Here is a 22,361-nt window from a genome sequence, read left to right on the forward strand (position 1 = left end):
ATTTGTATATCTCTTCTTTTTCCTAATTAAATAAAAAAGCACTGAAAAAAAAAAGGAATCTGAAACACTGAAAGCACTGGAAAAGAACCTGAAGCACTGAAAAACCCCTGATTCAATGAATGACACCTCTCCTAGACCTTCATGTTCTGATGTATGTTTCTCTTAACAAGTCATGTGGTCTCTGGACTGCATTATATGCTAGTAGTTGTAGACAGGAAAGGACTGAGGTAGCCTAAAGATGTTGAGAATAAACCCCACGTTGCCAGTGGTTGACAACTCTTAGTGGATTTTTCCTACTTTGAGATAAAGGGTGAGTACCATGGTGTGAGCAGAAGACTAGGAGCCAAGAATTTGCCAAACACCATTGCTGTTCAGTGACTCTCTCATCTTCAGTCCATTAAGCATCTTTCACAGTACTGGCTGCAGTGTGGGTCATGTATTTCAGTACAAATTAATTTGGAGGCAGAAGCGGTTTCAAGTGCTTTGTAGTGATGAATCCCCATAAACAGTTTATATTGTGTGTGGATGGAGAAGAGGTTCTTTTAAAAAATATTCTTCATCTTGGAAGTTGGCTTGATATTTAAAGCTAAAATTGCAGTATTCGTGGCATATCTGCATTTGGTCATGGATTTGCCAGTTTTACAGATGTGTTTTCCTACTCTACAAAATATATCCTGGATAAATAAAACTGTTCTTCATAGACACTGTCATTTTGGTAGAAACCACCTCGGATTTCTTCAGGAGAATTACAGACGTCTAATCATCTTGTTACAAACTGTTTGTCCTATGGTAATAGTTGGATCTGGGATCTTACAGTGCTGTGTACTGCACAAAGGTGGGCCCTTCCCTGCAAAACAGTGTGTGCAGGTTTGCTAGTTGTTAAGCAATTAGAATCATTCAGAGACCTAATGAGAAAAAACAAGGGAAATTTCTACTGTTGGGGCACCTTGATTTCAGTTCTGAAGAAGGAATCTTTTAGTCTAAACAAAATTAGTATCCCAGCCTGGTGCCTTATGTCCTCTGCTGGTGATTGCCCAGATGAGGTGGAGAAGGCATTGGGATGGAGGGGGGCAGGACAGAAGGTTCATGCAGTGTGAGATGTCAGCATCTGTATCATGAAGCTTCCTAGGTATATGCACCTTAGACACATACCATGGTTACTCCCTGTACTTGTCAAGATGGTAGTGTAATGGCAACACTTTATTTAGCTTTAGGCCGAATAATAAAGTACATCTTTTACCACACTTTCTTGAGGATATGTCATTTGAAAGGTTGGAAATACTGCAACCACTGCTGAGTTTAATATGAATCTTCTGTCACAGGTTGTTAAAGTAGGAGACTGCTAGAACTGGTACTTAGTAGGTATCTATCAGGTTTCCTAATAGTGAAATTTTATGTTTTCAAGATTTTAGAAAAAAATTATTTTCTGCTTTTAAATGATGAAAAGCAGTTAATTGCAAATATAATCCACCAGTGTCACCTCCACCAAAGCTTCCTGGTTTTCAAAAAACCTGTCAAAATAGAGCTACAGGGTTTTTTTTTTGTTTTGTTGGGGTTTTTCCCCCCATAAAAATCCAGATACACTTGTGCAGTTTCGATTTTAATGTAGATAAGAAGTAAATAATTGCTGGCTTTGCTGTACAAGGCCCAGCATGTGACATAATGGAAGATGTTGCCATTGGATTGAATTAGAATCACCACGTTGTAGAAAAAGTTAAAAGATTTAATTGTGGAGTGCTAGTCTTAATTATACAAGGTAAGATGCTAATCTTTTATCGCTTTATGTTTTAGTATCCCATGTATGGAGAAATAAACTTTAACTCACAGCCTGCTTTCCCACATGCCCATGCTTGTTATTGTAAGCCTGTTTGGAAAGGTTTTTCTGAGGTTTACAGTGAAAGTTTTGATAGATGTAATAGGTTATATCCTCATTAGGTTTGCCAACATTTTTCTTTGTGATTATTCAATTTATCTCTGTCTTTAAGTCATCCTCCATGCGTAGCCGCAGCTCCAGAGGATGAGGGCAGCCCACACCACCTTCTGCTCCCCCACCCTTCTCCCTGTGCCCACAGGTGCCCTATTGTTCATCCCTCAACCTGCTGCATACCCTGCCCCACCTTCTCTTTCGCTCCTTGCACATGCTGCCCCACCAGTGTTGCTGCTTGGTCCTGCCTCTCCCTGCCAGTCTGGACAGTGCTGACTGTTGTCTTGACTTTTTGTTTTTTGTTTTCTTTAAACAAGATTTGCAGTTAATTGTATTTGCAGCTAATAATATTATTGTGATTGATTTTTAAGTACTACAGCAGAATCATTATTATTAGTAGCGAGCACTGTGCTAGGTTATGTCATCAGTATTTCTTACATTCCTTATTACTCTCCTAATTTATCAATTTGCCCAGCCTGAGGAGATCTTCCTTGATGTCAAAATTTTCTTCTTTAAAAGAGTCTGTGTGTAAGCTAAGATTTCCACTCAGCACTGTGTTAGGAATGGACTGGATGTATCATTAACTACAGTATTGATATTAGAAAGGAAAAAAAAAATCATGTAACAGGGATTATTACTCAATATCAGTGATAGTAAAAGCACACACATATACCACAGTTTGATAGCAACATACTTTTTACATTCTTTTAGTCCTTGGATATTAAAAAAAAAGAAAAAAAGAAAGCTATCCAGAAAAGAATTAATTGTACTGTACTTTGCAGTGGTCTGACAATGTAATGAGGACTTTAAATAAGGAAGGCTTGGATAGATGACTTGGCATGCTTAGAGCATTTGACTTCATAATTTAGTTAGACTATTTTTTCTCACAAACTGTATTGAAACATACAGTGCCCTGACATGGTCTTAGATAACACTGTGCTATTGAAGGTGATGTTTTTTAAATAATGCATAACAAATGTCTTTTTCTTTTGAGATTACTTGAAGATGTGTGTAGATGTGGCACTTAGGGACATGGTTCAGTGGGACTTGGTAGTGTTAGGTTTACGGCCGGGCTCAATGATCTTAAAGTGCTTTTCCAGCCTAGATGATTCTATGAATACTCATTATACTTTTTCAAGGTAATATGTTCTCATCAAAATTCCCCCTAGGCTTTCTCAACTATCTACATTTCCTGTGATTTTGTTGGTCATGTTCTTTTGCCTGAGGGTCCCTGGCTGGAAATGCACCCTACATGAATTCATCAAGCTTGTGAATTATAGCACAGTGTTAATGTGTTGCGTTAATGGCTGCATCATTTCCCTCTAGAGATGACTGACTTCCGATGGTGGGTAAAATGGTCACATTTGCTGGTAAAGTTATCTGAGACCCTGTATACATATTGTAAATTATTATTTTATTGATTGAAAAGTTGTATTTTTACCAGTTTCATTAGCCGTGATATAACACCTAAAATGACTGGTTGAGAGCCAGTTGCATAGCATTAGAACACAGACTAAATTAATCAGCATATGCAAAGTATAATCAAAAGCAAATTTGTTAAAAAAATGTCAATATTTAGTTTCTCATCATTGTGAGCTCTAGAGATTGCAGGTCTTTAAGCAATAAATAGGGAACCCTGGATTTGATTTGATTTATTTTAGGTCCTTTTTGTAAAGAAAATCCTCAAATGCACTGGTGTAACCAATGCACTGGTGTAACCATGAAAACATTTTTAAGCAAAGGGCCTATGGTTTTCCAGGCCCCTCCATAAAAAGATATCCTCAGACTTCACATACCAAACTGACAGCATCTAAGTCCAAGATTTAACCAAGAAAATACCAGTCAGTCATGCTTTGCTTTCCTGGTTTGTGTTACCAGTAACTAGCCACTCCTGGTTAAGATTAGCACTTATGTCTGGTAATGTTTTGTCAGATGGGCAATTCAGCTTTGTGTTTTAAAGTTTTGCTGATATGGCAGCCCTGTCAAATTCCTATCAGCAATGGTTTTAATCCTGTTGTTTGAACCTCATGCAGAAACTATAGAGTTAATGTACAGCAGGTGGGAGGTGGAGCTGTGAGAAACTTAAGTTGACTCACCAGTGAAAGTGAACTGTTCAGGATTTTGTAACACAACCAAAAGTTGTGCACAAAGGTATGTGAACTGGAAGTCCCTTAATTTACGCAGATCCTATAGTATTGTCTACTTCTCTGCAGGAATACTGAAAGCAATTTTCAGTTCCTGGAGACTGAAAGGATGTCCAAAGCTGCAGAAAGCACAAAGGAGGGAATGCAGTCAAGGGAAAAAGACATATTACAAAATAAGTAACTGCAAATGTTTAATATAGGTGTCTCAAAAAAAGAACTTTTGTGGGGTTATGTGAATGGTAAACATGTTTATACAAGGTAAAGAAATTTATGTTGTATAGGAAAAAAAATTTATGTTGTATAGGAAAAAGTGAGGCAGGGACTATGGATCTAAAATTAAAGATGGAAAAATACTTCTTGGACATTTAAAAGGGTGAGAGCAAATAAAACTTCTTAGTTTATAATGTGTCCCTTTCCACGAGCAGCTAGTAATAGATTTGGTGGAAGGGATTTGGCAAAAGAATAAACTACTTGGTTCTTATGATTAGAGGTTTAAGAAATTAAAGACACAGTGGGATTAGCAGGGAGGAATATTGTATTGATAGCGAGCATTGCCAAAATCTCTTAAGGTTTTGCCCAACTCTAACATATTTTACTTTGTGAATATAATCGTCTTAAAGCATTAATTCTTCCTTCCATGCTCTTCTTATTAATTTAGGTAGCTATTGCAAGAGCTGTGTGAATGTCTGCTGAATTCCCGAAAATGTGATTCACTCCATGGAAGTGCTGTGTTAATAATATTACATGCCCAGTGTTGGTGAAGTTTTGGCGTAGAACATCTGCTGCGCTTTCTGAAGCGTGACACCCACAGATCATCTGTTCCAGCAGACCGAGATTATCACTAATAAGAGTTTTTGATAAGAACCCTGTTTCTGGGGAGCATCCGTAACATTGCCTCCTTTCTAGCTGGAAACTTCAGAAAATGAGTTGTTAGTACACCTGATGTGCCAAAGAATGCCACGCTACTGTCACGCGGCATCAAGGTCACTAATGGTTGGGCTATATTCTTGTAAACATTCAATGTATTTGCCTGTGTTTTCTGCTTAGAGTTCTGGCAAATGAATACTACATCACAGAAGTTTGTTGTAAAGCCGAGACACAAAAGAAGTAAAAGGCAGGTATGTGCTAATATGCTTGTTCATAAGTACTATGCCGTCAAGTTTGTTTCATGTCTGCTGAATTAATTTGTCCAGGTGGAGTCCTGCTGCTACTGCTGGTTTGGCATGAGCCCTTGGTGTCAATACAGCTGTTACAAAAAGAGGTATCTTAACGCTGACAAAACATTGTTGGGTTCTCCTGGACATTGCCTACCTGAAGAGTTATAAAATTGTTAAACACTGCTAAATTGCAAATGAAAAAGTAGCTAAAATGTTTTCTCTCATTTTGAATATAGAGTTTTATCAGAAACTCCCAATTAATGAACCGTTTATGGTTTGCAAAGTAGCTACTTTATCTCCCTTGACTTTGATTTAAAATAAATACTTTAAACTGAGAGTTCATTAAAGTGGGGGAGCCACTAAGTGCAGTTGTTTGTCTGTACCCTGGAAAGATTGCATCATTTTTTTGCATTTTAGGAATGGAGTTCAAATGATGGTACAGGTTAAAACAGAGCCAGGTCAGGGGAACTGAACAGTGGAGGCAAAAATGAAATACTGAGAGCAGTGGGAGGGGGAAGATGGCTTTAACATCTCTTAACTAATGCATGCCTCTCAGAGGCACAAGATGAGTGAGAAAGATATAGGAGAAATTCTGGAAGTCATTCTTGAGGGTCTTATTTTATTATATCAGGTGGTTTGCTAGCTTTCTATAAACTACCCATTACTCTGCATTTTTAAGTCATAATGATGTAATAACTCTCCTGGAAAACCCGGGAAAACAAGGACACCATGAAGCAGCACAATCATAAATGTTTCTAAATGCAAAGTAAGCGTAACACAGAGGTGGATACCACATTCCCTGTATGAATTGAACAGTGTGTGAATAAATAATAGAATTGTTACAGAGAATTTTCATAAAGAATGCAGGAGGGATCCCTTTCTCCGTGGGGAAAAAAATAGCTGACACATGCAATTTTTAGAGCTATAGGCACCACCGAGTATTCTCTTTCTTTAAAAAAACCCCCGAAATTTGGGATTAGATGGGTTGAAAGACTTGATTTCAATGTTTAGGGTCATATAATGTCCTGGTGGAGGTGAGTTTTTCAAAATGATTCAACTAAGCACCAGAAGTTTCATCAATATCTGAGACCAGAATTAAGACAATAGAAAAATGTATGCAATGGAAGTTTGGTTTCTGAAGTAACCTCTAGTTGCCAGTTACACTGTCTGTACTTGTTAGACTCTCTTATAGTTGTGTTCTCTTGTAGGTTCGTCAGATTCCACGTAAAGTTGAAGAGGAAACAAAATACATTGAGTTAATGATTGTAAATGATCACTTAATGGTAAGACTGATGCACTTCAACATCTTACAGAAGTTACCATTAACATCAAATTATCTTAATTGGTCCATAAAGGATAACAATAGAGAACAATATATGGCCAGAATAAATTCAGTATGCCCTTAAGAGAAGAGATTACAGTCTCATTAATCATTGGTGAAGTTGCTTCTGAATTTTGGCAAGGTAATTTCACCAAGACTGCAACCAACTTGCGTATCAGAAAGAAGGGTCATAAATTAAAGCTTTGTGTTATAAAGTAACTAATGTCAGCGTGACTTAAGCTGATGATTTTCTTCCTGGCTTTCTTGAGCACTTATCTTTGTTATAGTCACTCAGCAATCAATAATGTAGTTATTGCAATTGTGCAGCAGCTGTTGACAATGGGGAGATTAATAGTGACTAGATTTTTTTGATACGTCCAAATCAATATAGAGAAAATTATTTTGTTAAGCTTATATACTTTCTGTGGGAGAACATAAATAGGCTCTTTAATGCAGTGGAAAGAGACATAATAAAGATTAGTGTATTGAAGAAAAACCAGCTCGTTCAAATGGGAAAAGGGAGGAACAACCCCACGCACCAGTACAGGCCAGGGGTTGACCTGCTGGAAAGCAGCTCTGTGGAGAAGGACCTGGGAGCCGTGGTGGACAGCAAGGTGCCCATGAGCCAGCAGGGTGCCCTTGGGGCCAAGAAGGCCAGTGGGATCCTGGGGTGCATGAGGAGGAGTGTGGCCACCAGGTCGAGGGAGGTGATCCTGCCCCTGTGCTCTGCCCTGGTGAGGCAGCACCTGGAGTGCTGGGGCCAGTGCTGGGCTGCCCAGTTCAAGAGGGACAGGGAACTGCTGGAGAGGGTCCAGTGGAGGGCTATGGAGAGGATTGAGGGATTGGAGAATCTCCTTTATGAGGGAAGACTGAGACCTGGGCCTGTTTAGCCTGGAGAACACTGAGAGGGGATCTGCCATTTTGAGCTTCACAGTCCTGTCCTGGTTTTTTTACTAAGTGTAACTTTGTAATTTTTGGTATTCCCCACCGCCCCACCCCCCCCCCACCCCCCCATTCCTGCTTGAAAGCATGCCTTTCCCACTCCCTAGTTGCTGGGCACTTCTTGCCCACTAAAACATGGATGCGGGCACTCTTGGGCTTACATCCCTAAAGGAATCTCAACTATGGAAGTTGTGTTGCTAATTTCTGTGTTGGCATTTGGAATTAACTTTAAAATTGCCAATAATAAAGATAGTGAAGACAATAACATTATGTTCCTGTTCCTATAGTATTTTTTGAGTAAAGATATTCAAGTAATTTCCAAACAGGAATTAATGAATCCTCACAGCAGCTGTTGTAAAGTATACCAGTAATGTGCATTTCTGAGCGATTTTCTATCGCTTGTTAACAACCCATTCAGCACAGGAGACCGAACCTTGTGCAGGGATTTTACTGTTGATGTAGTTGCTCTTTACTTTGTACCTTTTTGGAAATGGAGCTTCTTTTTTTGAAGCCTGTGTATGTAACTTCTCTGTGTTTGTTTCACAGTGTAAAAAGCACCGCTTGTCAGTTGGCCATACAAACAGCTATGCTAAATCAGTTGTGAACATGGCAGATTTAGTAAGTATCCCTGAAGTAAATGTTCTTTTATGTGTGAGATGATTCTCGTGCCAATAGATGCAGGAGTTGTCAGTTCATGGTATACCTAATCATAACATATGTGAAGATCACAAATTTTCATTTAGAACCACAGTCAGCCACATATAAAGCCTTTGTCTAACATAAAGCACTAGAGATTTCTTGTGGCTTCAAACATCCTGCTGGATCAATCCCTTGAGCCTGAGTTTTAAAGAGCACGTTAGATGTGACAGTTTTAACATGAGACCCCTATGTTGACAACCTGAAACCCAAAGAACATTAGAATACACTAAAATTTCTCCAGAAACAGTGCATTTTAGTAAATAAGTTAGAATAGGGGCATACAGATGGATTATGTAGATTATATTTGTGATTTACTGCTTGTGCTAAATTGGATGAGCTGCTGGCTCTTGCATCTCACCCCATAAAAGTATTACTAGGAAAAAAAAAAAAAAGAAAAAGCGGTTCCCACTCATTCATAGTATTTGGTGTGGAGTATTAACCCCCAGCATTGAAAGGATGGCCCTTTTTTTTGTGATTCAGCCACCATAAGGTTAAATACTCCTGTAGAGATGTGTAATGATGAAAGCTGTGGTTTTATAGATCACTACTATAAGAGAGCCCTTGTGTATTGCTGGGGTGAGCTGGATGTTATAAAAGACCCATTAATTCCAAATCTTTGAACTATTTGGAATGGTTCTATAGTAATTTTTCAAAAATCCCATCTCTCTTCTATGCATCTCTGCCTGCATGCATCCTGCAAAAGATCTTTTTTGCAGGCTGAGATAGCTGAATGAAGAACTAGACCTAAAATTTAGATTTTACTTTTTTTCTCATGTTTGTTGGTTGGTTTTAAGGGAGATAAAATCACCTCAGAGAACCTAAAGTGTGCTGGAACAAGCTAAATATTTAGTTATGTAAAAATGCAAGCTATTACAAAAAAGGGGTAAACCTCACATTTATTCTATTTGACATAATATATTTGTTCATTCTGTTAATGTGCTAGATATATAAAGAACAACTTAACACCAGGATAGTATTGGTTGCCATGGAAACCTGGGCTACTGATAACAAGTTCACCATATCTGAAAACCCCTTGGTGACCCTACGTGAGTTTATGAAATATAGGAGGGATTTTATCAGAGAGAAAAGTGACGCAGTTCACCTTTTTTCGTACGTAACCTCATGTGATGTTTTATTACTGGGTTTGTTTATTTATTTCCTTGGGAGTTGCTTGTCACGAGTGGCTGATGCATCTGCTTTCTGTTGAGTGTGTAACCTACAGTAATTCAGAAAATAATGTTTCTGATGGGGAGGTGGGAAAAAGTTAACACACAAAGTGCCTGCCACTGCAACTAGAGGTTTAACTCTCATTTTAATTTTTAATGCTAAGCCCAAGCTGCATGTGCTGTAATCCTTGGTTATTCTGTGCAATTACCTACTCCTCAAGTGCAGCTACATAGAAGGTGATGCACGGTTGGTTCCACCTCAGAGGTTGGCTTCTTTGGCAGTAGAGCATGGACAGCTCCGTTGTGTTACTTAGAAGCAGAACACTGGTTTTGAAACCAGTGAGGTTTACTGCTTAAAAAGCACCATGGCCTGCTTCACTTTGTTGAATGACTTGCATGCTGCAGGACTACTGAAGTGTTTCAGATCCTCAAAACAGTTTGTTTTCTGGAGAGGTATGTGCTATAAGAAGAATAAGCTGGGAGGAATGTAATTTTCTCTAAATATCTTAATTGTTTTGTAAGATTGATAGAATATATCTATAAAAATAGAGGAGATGTTCATGGCTGAAATTGTTCTAAATGAGTCAGGCCAGTCGAACTGCTCTGTTGGAGTCCTTATTCCTCTCTGCTGACTGTTGTAGGAGCCTATATGAATAAACTTAATCTGAACACCTCACTTCCACATGACTCTGGTAGGGTGCCAGGATACCAACCCCAGTATCCACCCTCTAAGAATTTTTGTGCATGCTTAACTACTGTTGTTGACTTCTGCTATGAAGGGAAGTAGTAAGATCTGCTTGCAGATTTTGGTTTCTCCGTGTCTCAGTTCTTCATCTGTAAAATGAGAATCAGTTTTTTTCACGTCCTTCATGTATCTTCTCTAGTGATATTGTAAGGTCTTTGGGGGGAAGTCTTGTTCTTATGGATATTTGTGAATTGGCTAGGACAAAGAGGGTCTTACTTGCCCTGTGAGTGGGACTCTCGATACCACTGTAATTCTAGTTCCAGTGCTATCCACAACACCACTATCAATGGTGTCTGAGGTATTGCATTCATAGATTGTTTAGAAATATCAGTTTCTGAAATTGTGTCTGTAAGTGAGAGATAGCTCAGTTGGGAGGTGAGGCTGGCTGGTGTGATGGTACAGTGGTTACAAGTGAACTTCCACCTTCAGCACAGTTAGCCCGTTGTATTGTTTCTTGATGTTTTTCTGTTTTCCTTTGAAAAAAACAATTTGCGCAGCTTGAATAGATCAGTACTCTGAAGTGGAGCAGAGTATATTTTGTCTCCAGTAACTGGCAGTCATGCTGACATAGTCAACACCGAAGAGATGATTACTTTTAGGCTCAGAGTGCATTTGTCCCTTGGATGAGATCAGCAGCAGTTCCAGGGAGTTTCGCCTACCTCTGCATCAGAGAGCTATTAATCCATGCCCCTTTGAGTTTTAACACATCAGCATTATCAAACTAGACACATGTCTTTTTACTAGTCCCACATGCATTGGCAGCATGGTGGCCTCTCCTGTACTCTGTCTGTAGCACATGCCAGAAGTCACTTGCTGCCATATTACATCAACGAACAAAAGGCTAGTGAGATTTAGGTGGTTTGGCAAAATAGTCCCCTTCTTCTTATGATTTCTTCTATTAGGTAGTCTGAGAAGGAAGAGATAATTTGTCATGTGAGGTTTGTGTGTGGTTATCAGTCTTTCCCATTTTGTTTTTGCATAGTTTGTTGCGTAGTGGTGGCAACCAGCATTTACAAAGGCTGGTTTCTCATGAGGAAGTCAGAAGGGTGAATATTGGGATGGATAGATGCAGAACTCATGGACTGAGCAGGGTAAAATTTCTTTTCTTTTCCTTTTTGTCAAAGGGGGAGTCGATTTCAGAGCAGTCGAAGTGGTGTAGCCCACACTGGTGGAATCTGCTCCTTGCTTAAAGGTGGAGGTGTGAACGAGGTAGGTGGGGATACTGGTATGAGCAAAAAGTGCTGGAAATTTATCTGTGCAGACATGTTTCTCAAAATACCTTGCTGCTTCTTCGCTGATGCAGGCTTTTAGTGCAGCTGTATAGAAGGGATGTTTCAATGAAGAGCGATGAGTGAACAAAGTCAGATATGGATTCAAATACACTTTTTAGCAGATTCTGCAATATCCTGTCATTCATACTTGCAGCTACAACAGCAAGAAAGAAACAGACTTGCTCCTAACTTGTCCATAAGCCAGCATTTAGTTTTCTTCACTTGTCCATTATCTATCTGCTCTGAAGTAAGAACTCTAACACAAGCATCTGATTTTGCCTTTTATTGACTTGAAATGAGAAAAGCCTCACTTGTATCTGAGATACCTGTATGTAACTGATCACTCTTCCTACCTTGCTTGTTTCTTTCAGTTTGGAAAGCCAGACTTAATGGCAGTTACCCTGGCACAGACCTTGGCCCAAAACATTGGCATTTTCTCAGACAGAAGAAAACTTCTAAGTGGTAAGGTTGTTTGCTTTTTCACTCTGTCTCAAGAGAAAAATCTTAAAAAGTGGAGTATCTTATCAGTGTGTCTCTGATAGGTATTTTTTCCCCCATGTTTCTCACATGTTGGAATATTTTTATTTTTCTTGTGATAAATACCCTCCTGCCCATAACTGCTGGCAGCACTGGCGTCACCATTTCATTAAAAATAAATCATAAAGGTGTCTGCCACTTCCATTCATTTCAGGGAGATTGATGTCAAACCCACAGGCCGAATGGCTGCTTTCTTATGGCACAAAGGTAGAAACATGTTATTAGACCTGGGGTTGTCGAGGAGCTGCCTCAATCCCGTTACGCAGGATGGTTTTGACAAAAAATTTTTTTCCCTTCTTGCCTTGATTTAATTCCTCTTGCAGATTACCCAAATTACCTGTATTTGCCTCCTGCTAACATTTCTTTTATGTAACGTTGGCATTCAGCTTCTTAGTAACCCCTATTTACCTGCAATGTTTTAATTCAGACCTCTGCCCCGTCCCCCGCTCAGCAGGCACCTCACCCTCCCTGCTTCCATGTTATATGAAGTCCCAGCTTGATATGATTAAAATAATAATAAAGTTTTGAAACAATTTAGATGATGAATTGGAGTTTTTGGATCATGTGTAGTTATGTGGCTTACATTAAAAAAATAAATTATTGAGTATTAGAACTCTGCTTAGGTGAACTTTGTTTTCAGGCATTGTAAAGACAGTATATAATGCAGAGATATATCTACATGTAAAGGTTTTTGCAGTTTATGTAACTTTATTTTGAAAAATCTTCAGAAATGCAGGATGGATGCTCTATGCTACTGACATGTTCACTTTTCATGTTCCAGCTGCATACTATGAACCTGCTATAGGGGCATGGTAAAAGTGAAAATTGTCAATGGTGATTCCGCTTCCCTTTCCCATAGCTGAGGAGAGGAGCAGGACACTTTTGGTGGGGAGGGAGGAGAATGCAGCTGTTGGACAGAGCCTCATTTCCTTTTTAATTGTACTTTTAAAATGGAAGCAAACTGATATTCATGTGTTACAGTAAGGAAGATTGCAGAAAGAGAAAGTATACATACAAAGCATATGTACATAAATAGGCACAAGACACATTTTTGAAAGCGGAGGGCTGTGACCAGAGCAAAGCAATCCCAGGCAGAAGGGAGGGCTGCCCTCTGCCTGCTGGGGAGTTGCATGGGGAAGGGAGGCAGGCAGGGAAGGGAGGGAGAGTGGAAGAAGCTGCTAGATCGTGCTGTACTGGCTTGTGTTTACTGACCATTTTATGTGTTTTTGTGTACATTATTGTTGGTTTGGGTCGTCCGTGTCCGCCCCCCCCCCCCCCCCCCCCTCCCCAAGTGAAGATTTCCCCATTCACATTAGCATAACTGAAGAGGAGAACTAAAAAATTACAAGAAGGGTTAAAATTATTCTTTTTTTTTTTTTTTTACTCTGAAAATTTGGGAATCAAATACCATGACACAGGAGAAGGCAGAAGAGCTGACTCATGATTTGCAAGTGCTGCAGGCTGACACTGCCATTTCCTCTAACTTCACTTTAAGAGGAGAGAAAAACAGGACATATTTTTCAAATCTCAGGATTGCATATCATGTATAATTTTTGAAAGAAAGTTTGTTGGCATGCCCTGATACACTTAAATTAAGGTGTGGAATAAACCAGCACATTCTCAACCTGTATTTAAATATGAAATGGAATTTACTATAGTGTGGTTTTTTGTGAAAAGAAATGTGTTATTTTGGACTCACAAAACTCATGATGTAATTTTTTTTATTGTTGTTATCAGGTGAGTGTAAGTGTGAGGATACGTGGTCTGGATGCATAATGGGAGACATGGGGTAAGGCATTTCACTAGAAGAAAGTCATGTCCTTCATACAATGACATAAAAGAAAGGTGTGAAAACATTTGCCTTTTGTGCTTCAGCAGAATATTTTCTGTGAATCATTTCTCAGAAAGTAAGGTATTAGCTGTATAACATATATAGAAAAGATACTTTCAAAGGAATGTGAGACTAAGTGAGTTAATGGAAGGATATGTGAGGATTTTTGGAGACTGTTCATTTAACTCACGAAGCACAGGGCTCAAAACCCAAGCTGGGTCATTGCAAAGAACGAAGAATGCTTAGCTTCTTTTCTCCTGCAAGTTTTCTATTGAATTGTGGGAGCAAACAGTGACACATCCTACTTCTTTGAAATCCTATTATCAAATTACTTAAGTATGTCTTATTTTCAGTGTTTCTGTTGGATTCCTTTAATATATATCTATCATTTTTTACTCCTCAGTTTGTGTGATAGCATTAGAAAAACTGCTCCCGTTGGAGGTTGAGGATGCTTATACCTACGTGTAATGTCACTGGAGAGATTTAATTTAATGTCTAGTGAATCAGCAAGTTTTTCCTGGTAGATGAAATCTGATGCTTTCTAACATGTGCATTCAGACCTTAATTCTTCATATTGAAGGCCTGTCTTTTGTCATGTATATGAATTAAATGTAGTCTAGTTTTACGTATGGACAGTGCTCCAGATTTTTAAATTAATTTCAAACTGACCTGCAAATTTTCACATCTTTGTGGTCAGAACAACTTTGAAAAAAGAAACATATTTTATTCAAAGCTCTTTGGAAGTATGAATATGTGCCTTTTTCACCTCGTCTACCTAAAAACATACTAGGTAGCATTTTTCTGATTTTTACTTTGTTAGAAAGTCAACTTTCTAACATTCTTGATTCTTGATGCTTGTAAAAGGGATTACTTATCTAATGGTCTTTAAATACTTTATCTGAAGTCCAAACCTTTCAAGTAATTAGGTACACAAAAAAAGCTTGTATTTACCTAGCTTATTGATGAAGGTAGGTGAATCCCATATTCATTGTAGTCTTTAGACCTAAATCATAACAGTAGAGATGGAAAATGCCCATTTATGTTTTGCAAGCCATCACTCTTGGCAATGCCGGATTACTTTGTGTAGCACTTCTGCTAATATTTTGTTATTCAGTGATATGCTGATACAGGAAAGCCCTTGAGACTCCCAAATCTGCTTGAAGCATAAGTACTTTCATGACTAAGGACCTAAATATAAAGATGACTTAAGTTACTTTGGGAAAAATTCTTTCCCTGTGGAAAGGATCCATGCAAAGATTCTTTGAATGAAATTGTTTTTAGGTGGTGCACTTTGCCTTAGGTTGTCACTCTGAACTCGAATAAAATTTGTTCAATAGGGCACATGAGAGAGGGAAGGCAAAATGTTAGCAGCATGTTTTATAGTGGTATAAATCTATTATATAAAAATTCTGTGGGCCAAGAGAGCAATTTCATCTAAGAAGGAAATGAACTATAAGCAATATTTGTCTCCTGCAGTATGTACAGGAAGAAATAAATGTATTTCTGATATCAAGCCCGTTAGTGGAACAGGTCGTGCTTTTGAGAACTACACACTGTGTACTCAGATTTCTGGTATTTGGCATGAAATAAGTTAGTAAAATGTTTTAGACCTCTTACTTTTCATGAGCTCTGTGTCATTGTTGAAAGTTCATTGTCATTTACTAAAATACTTAACAAATTAGATAGGGTTACAGGGAGATAGTCACTCTGATTCTGAACAGTGTGTTTTTGTACTTTTTGAAAAAAGAAAATACAGTGTAAAAAGCACTGTAGAAGTAATCCTGCCACCTTATCTCTGTGCAGGTATTATCTTCCAAGCAAGTTCTCCAAGTGTGATATTGAAGAGTATCATGAATTTTTAAACAACGGAGGTGGAGCATGCCTTTTCAATAAACCAACCAAAGTAAGCATTACTTTAATATTGAGTATTATTTCTATTGTATTTCTAATTTAGATGAAACTGAGAAGAATGGAAATTTTTGGAAAAGATAACGCCTGTAATTTTGATATTTCTGCTTCTCTCTAAGTTCTAAATTTTCTGGTGACATAGGAGTGAAGTAGCTGATTTTGGTTCATAGTGGTTTGGAAATTATATTTAAATAAATTTGTAATAAGTGGTTTTATGTCCAACAGTTCCCACAGGCTTTGATCTAGAACCATCCCTCATGCGATTTGTTCTGAATATTGTAAATACAATGTGTTGCTGAACTTACTTGCTGAGGTTGCAAGTGTCTTGGTAAATTTTTGCACAGCTTGAATTCTAATTTGTTTGAACTGATGCCTTTTGGTACAAATCTCTGGAAGCTGAAGTAAGAATGCTTTTATTTCACATCTGTCCCAAGATGAAGGTAGGCTCCTAGAGCCTCTGCAAGGGGTGCGCTGCCATGCAGCCCAGCAGCTTTGCAGGCACCAGCAGTTACAAGTGGTTGTGATATTCTCCCTGTTTGGAGAAGACAAAGTTTTTACAGTGGCTCTCAGAAAAGAGTTGGAAAACTGGGACTAGTTTTTCTAAAGCCGGAAGAGGCAGAGCGGTAGAGAAAGCCCCGAGGAGTAAAGGGACAGACATTAGGAGAGCCCATGGCTGCTGAGTGCCTGTCACACTCTCATTCCCCAGACGCTACCCACATCATCTCTGTCAAAAGGGTCTGTCATCCCCTGAACTGCATGTGCTGTGGGAGAAACGTGGCTGGAGAGAAGTGCTCGTCGTAGCCCTGTGTTAGCTCCTTCCACGCCAACACATGCTGCTCTGCACAGCCCTGCCTTGTGCTGGGTAGCCCCCTAGATGGGGAGGGCTGGTGGATCCCTGCGGGCCCCTGTCCACCTTGCCTCATCTAGCAGGGTGCGTTAGCTCCCTAAAGGCTTGGAGGCAGGAGGGCTACAAAAGCATTGGGACCCACTTAAATGACTGACTAACCCCCTCCGAATTTGCCTCTAAAGTATGAAATCAGAGGTCTTGCTGTATGAGTCCTGCAAATCAGGAGAAGTAGGGAATATCTCTTGAGGCAGTATTTGCCTTTTCTTAGCTTCTTTTGTCTCAGTGTTGGCCTGCTAAACGCTTGTATTAATGTGAAGGATGCAAAGAGTATGGAATGATTAACTGAGACATTTAAGGGAGATAAATACAAAACAAGGCTAAAGAAACTCATGCACTTCAACAATGGAGGATTTGCAGACGGGTTTAGGTGTATTCCTGCTGCATTTACTGAAGCATGTGTTAAAATGTAAATTAATCAGGATAATGATTTTGACTCTTTTCTATATATGTTTAATGTTACCCTCTATTTAAGGAGGAAGCAAAGGAAAGAGGCTAAGGCAGAAAGACAGTCCAATGTGGAAAAAAGACTTCATAGCTGAGGTGGTCACAGTTGTAAAAGAGAAAGTCAATTCTGGAGTGATGCATATTCCTCTGGAGCAGCTGAGGAAAAACTGCATCTTCCAACAACTACAGAATTTTAATAAATGTTAGAGAGGGGGGAAGAGAAGGCATCAAATCTGGTTAAGCCGAATCTGCTTATTTCTCAAAGACCTCCTTTTCATGGAAGATTGTGTTATTGAAAGTGGAGAGAAAGCACTGTAATTCGTTAATAAGATGTAAGAATTTCATTCTTTAAAATGCATCTGCATCTTGGAAATTTGTTTTTTACCAAGAAATATCAGTGGCTTTATTTCATTGCTGAGTGAATTGTTTCCACAGTGTAATGTGTCTTAGTTGGGCTTGTTTCGGTGATTAGGTTCATTTGCATATCTGTCACTTGGAGAAAAAAAAACAATTACACCCATCTCAGTCTAGATTGGCAGCAGTTACAGTTTTTTCCAATGGCAGGTTGAAATGTGAAAGTTAGATGTGGAAGCCAGAGTGATTTAGACTTGTTTATGTATTGTTGTTTGTGTTGGTTTAAAATTATTGTCAGTGGATGTCTGCCTAATTCACAAGGCTGTCAAACACATGTGTTTCCTAGCAAGGGCGGTGAAAAACAAACTTACTTGTGCTTTTCAAGAAATATGAGATAAAGGAAAACTGATGTGACAAGGTGCAGTGTTTGACAGTGCTTCACCATAAGATCAGCTGTGAACCCAAAAATTACATCAGTGACTGCTGGAGCAGACTGGCCGTATGCTTTTTTCAAATGAATGGATTAATTGCATGATTTTTTGGGAAAAGGTATTGGATTTGCTTTTCATGATTTTTTTTTCTTCCATTTCATATTTAACTGTCCCTATATATTGCAGCAGATGGACTCAATGTTTTAAGGCAGAACCCTGTGCTACTGCCATCTACTTGTCTGCATTGTGCAGGACACCTAGAGATACTGAAGGAGTTATCTGGAAAAATATGTAGGAAACAAGCAGTTTTAACAACTCTTTAATAATTCTAGAAGACAACTGCTTGATTACATTTAATGTTAAATCCTATATATGCATTTCATGCTGCAGTCAAATTTCCATTTTAATAGGGGGATCTAATAATAGCAGGTCAGTCTGTGCCACAGCCCTCAGGCTGGTTTGTGGCACAGTGAAGTACATGGGGTGATGCTCCATCCTGTGGGCTACTGGTAGAAAGGCAGCAGCTGGAGAGAAATGTGCTCTACACCATAAGCAATGTCCTTGTGCAGATGGCTCATAAGCAGAGTGGTTTCTGGAATGATCCTAGTTTAACTGGAGAAAAATCCGCAAAACTTTAGTCTTGACACACCTATATGCTTTTCTCATTTATGTAATAAAAAGCTACTGTTAAGTTTTCTTGTGGCCAAAGGAAAAAGAATAGTTTATTTTTGAAGAATTACATTTAGACATTTTAGGAAAACAATGAAACTGGAAAGAACAGAGTATAAATGTCCATTAGCAGAGAGCATCACGTGGTTCCTGTGTAAAAATTGGTAAATGAATCTTGCCTCTGGGAAATAAAAATACTACTGCAAATACACAAATTCAGACATTTTAAGTTACAGTTTAGTGGGGAGGCTGAAAGGAAAGGGAGGAAGCTCAGCAGCTATACTTTCTCACTTGCCTGTGACACACAGACTTATGGAAAACTGCTGAAAGTTCTCAACTGTGGTAGAGGAAGAGGGAAGGAAAAAGCATCTGACTACAACAAAAACTGACGAAGAAACCCAGCTTCTCCCCTTTCCCTGCATTTCTGAGCCACATGCTACCAAAGGGCAATTTTTTTATGACTATTCCTTCTGAAGTTACAATGCAGGCTTCAACCTGGGGCAGAGCCTTCATCCCTTGAATTCTTGAACAGCAGCAATTGCAGCCCCTGTGATGATGGTGAAAATGTCATATTGGTTTAAATTTTTTTCCTTTATTGTCACACCTTTTGTTTTTATTATGACTTCTGCTCTAACTGAATCTGCTGTAAAAATGGCCCTCATGCACAGATGCTGTGTGACTCGACAGTATTGCTGAATTAATTCACAGCATTGTTTGTTCTCTGCACATTTTGTTTGTGGTGTTCCTAGTCTGTTTATCCCTGAGTTGTGGGTACTGTTTTTCAGTTAATGCATTTGGAGTGCTAGCTAAAACACCCATGTTGTACAGAGTAAATATGACAATGATTCCCTTAGGAGAGACATGCCCTTTGATTTCTGATTTTGCCCCACAGCTTCTGGATCCTCCAGAATGCGGCAATGGTTTTGTGGAAGATGGAGAAGAGTGTGACTGTGGGACGATAGCAGTAAGTGCAATGTACTTTAAATTAGAAACTAGATTCTCCAGGACTTGGTGCTGCCCATCACTGCCATTAAGATTAAGTGGGGGAAGACAGGCAATGCTAAGGTCCAGTGGCAAAAGTTTAATCATTTTTACCTTTGCCCATCATGTTTAACACAGTGTGGGCCAGCTTTTTTATTCTATCACCACATAAATTCTTGAAGAGTAATAGTAATAGCTACCTGTGCAGAATCAGGCCTTAAAAGATGTCGAAGTACTTTCCTAGATAGCAACATGACTCTGGTCAATGCTAAAATGTCAGTATTTAATGATTGACACTGAAGTTAGAAAAAATATTTCCTATATTACATAGGAAACAGCACCTTCACGCCCCACAGTTCATGCCTGTTTCTCTCTCCAGGTGCCTAAAAGCCTTGTTAAAGATCTGTTCAGGTCGCATGCTAAGATGAGATGTAATAAGAGAGCTTGGGGCTTATCTGCTTTTCCATGTATTCGATTACAAGTGTGTGTGTTCCTCAGGAGTGTGCCAGTGAAGGAGGAGAGTGCTGCAGTACTTGCACCCTGACGGCAGGCTCCCAGTGCAGCAATGGACTTTGCTGTCGGAAGTGCAGGGTAAGGGCTGTGACCTTCAATGCAGCATCCAGGTGGGAATGCATCCAGGTGGCTGCAGGCACCACAGCACGTCTTTTTCCTTGCAGCCCTTGTGATTACTTTTCTGAAAGCTTACCTTTTAAAATTGGCTGAAAACTGGTTTGTCTGGGGCTATTCTCGGTCTTTTAGGCTTGGCTTCTGGGGGCAGGGACTGTGATCAAATGCAGAGGTGAATTAAAGCTTTCTGATTTCAGACAAGTTTGAATCAGGTTGAAGTTCCACAAGGTTTCATTAGATGGCCTTGTTTAAACATGCACATCCTTAATCATGTGCTGCCCCCAATGCCTTGCATGTTGCACTGGATTTGCCCCATGAGACTGAACGCGGAAATCATACCACAGAGGGCCTGAGAGATGGGTATAGTAAAAAAACCACAAAATGCAGTTAGAATTATTGAGAAGTGTTCATCTAGAAGACACCTGCCTTCACTTTTGGTTAGATCTGCCTATGTCTCCTTATGTTTGGACTGACTGAAATCCCATTGAGTAAAAGGAATCAAGCCCTGTGTAAACTGTAAGGCGTTCTTCCTGATATATCAGTAAATAGTGAAAGGAGGTTTAGCCAGATCTTGTCTGTAAAGGGAACCTAGCTAAATATGACTTCAAATAGTTGTTTATACTCATTTAGTAATAATGATAATTACCATCAATATTATTAAAACTGTTGTGTACTATGTGTGATATTTTTATATTTGTCTGTGGGCATTTGAGGGTTTCATTTCCTTAGGAGGAACATTAGTAATAACTGCAGACCACATTCTTGACTTTGTACTCATCCTAATGTTAAAAAAAGAAAAAGCACAGATTATGCTGGAACAGATCACATTTCCCTAAGCACATTCCTTTTTGCAGATTGCCAGTGTGGGTGAATTTTGTTCAAGTATCCAAGTCACATAGGCACCATATTAAAGACTATCAGAAAAAAAATAAGCTTCTGTGTACCTACATTATTTTTGCAAATGAGATAAGGGTTTATCTGCATACAGAGTGGTGAGGGTGAGCCAATGAAGAGAAAGGCAGAATTTTGCAAAACACATGTCCCTAGAAGGTGTTAATCAGGACAGATCAAAAGACCATATATAATAGTTTCCAAAGTTGGGGGTTACCTTCCCCTGTAATATCCTGCCTGAAAGCAGGAGTGAAGGAGGAATTGCAAGCAAAACATGGTGAATGTATATCCCAGCATCCTGTAGTGTCTCTGACAACATTCCTGTCTGTCTGCATTTTTCCAGAGACTGGTAGGAAAAAGATAAGCTGAAGGCCAAGAAAAAGTACCAGAGACTAGCTCTTCCACTGGCATGTGCCTGTTCACACCAGCTGTGGAGTTAGCAGTTGTCTCCCAAAAAATGTATGTGAATGCAGATCCAGAAAAAAAGTCAGAGAGCTGCAAAATGTATCACAGTCTTAAGAAACCTTTCAGGAAAAATAAGGGGTCTGTAGTACATCCTTGACCAGCAGCACTAACAAGTGCTGGTAATGAGATGTCTTCCTGCTTTTACAGGTCTTGAGACAGCACTGAAATCTTTAACTGAAATGCTTCTGTTAGGTCACTGGTACATTTTCCATTGTCTGTTCACCTAAAAATGGTGTCAAACTGTACAGAATTCAGTTCATTTATTAATGGTTTCTGTTCTGCAACAGTAATGGGGCATTGTAGTAACCATAGTGTTTATACCTAGAGCTTTGCAGTGTTCTTCATCTCTAGGGAGATCAGGATCACTCTCCCTGTTTTGTGAAGAAGAGCTAAATGGTCACAAAAAGGCACAATGACCTGCTCAAGATAATGCTGCAAGCCACTGCAGTACTGGTTTGATAAACTCCAGGGGTCCTGTGTCCCAGGAGAGCACTTACCCTGCTCAGCCCTGCACTTGATGCACTTGGGAGGGGATGTCTCAGAGACTGATACCACTTGCACCAGTAAATGGCTGGTGGCTTGAGTGGTCCAGTGCTTGCACCAGGGAAAGTCTTCCCACTTCAGTCAGCACCTGAAGATTTCCCATTTTTTATTTTAGTTAAAACTCTAAGGAAGCGTTGAATTTAAGGCAGGACATGGAGAAACCAAGACTCTAATTTTCTGTCCTTTTTTTCCAGTTTGAACCTAAAGGAGTTTTGTGCCGAGAAGCGGTGAATGATTGTGATATTGCAGAGAACTGCACAGGAAACTCCAGTCAGGTGATTTTTGTTTCTTCTATCCAAGAGATTAAAAAAACCTACCTGTAGTCTCTCAGTCACTAGAGAGAATGTTACTGCTTTGTATGGTAAGATGTATAAAAATTACATTAAACCTGCTGCTACTGAAAA

At 39.3% G+C, this 22,361-nt stretch overlaps 1 protein-coding gene across 16 annotated transcripts in view; it reads left to right on the forward strand.

The window, feature by feature from the left end:
• Window positions 1-22,361, forward strand: part of ADAM22 (ADAM metallopeptidase domain 22) — a 148,010-nt gene that overhangs the window by 86,498 nt on the left and 39,151 nt on the right. For all 16 annotated transcript variants that reach the window (XR_013927841.1, XM_080385539.1, XM_080385547.1 and 13 more), the window contains exons 8-18: window positions 5,116-5,186; window positions 6,434-6,508; window positions 8,035-8,106; window positions 9,131-9,297; window positions 11,223-11,307; window positions 11,741-11,831; window positions 13,644-13,695; window positions 15,541-15,640; window positions 19,343-19,414; window positions 19,930-20,022; window positions 22,152-22,232. Coding sequence is in view for 15 of the 16 variants with exons in the window: in XM_080385539.1 (XP_080241665.1) it covers window positions 5,116-5,186; window positions 6,434-6,508; window positions 8,035-8,106; window positions 9,131-9,297; window positions 11,223-11,307; window positions 11,741-11,831; window positions 13,644-13,695; window positions 15,541-15,640; window positions 19,343-19,414; window positions 19,930-20,022; window positions 22,152-22,232 (959 nt within the window). In the remaining variant the exon portion in view is untranslated. The remainder of the gene's footprint in view (window positions 1-5,115; window positions 5,187-6,433; window positions 6,509-8,034; window positions 8,107-9,130; window positions 9,298-11,222; window positions 11,308-11,740; window positions 11,832-13,643; window positions 13,696-15,540; window positions 15,641-19,342; window positions 19,415-19,929; window positions 20,023-22,151; window positions 22,233-22,361) is intronic.

Source organism: Falco punctatus (assembly GCF_963210335.1).
Source record: "Falco punctatus genome assembly, chromosome: 4".
Lineage (NCBI taxonomy): Eukaryota > Metazoa > Chordata > Aves > Falconiformes > Falconidae > Falco > Falco punctatus.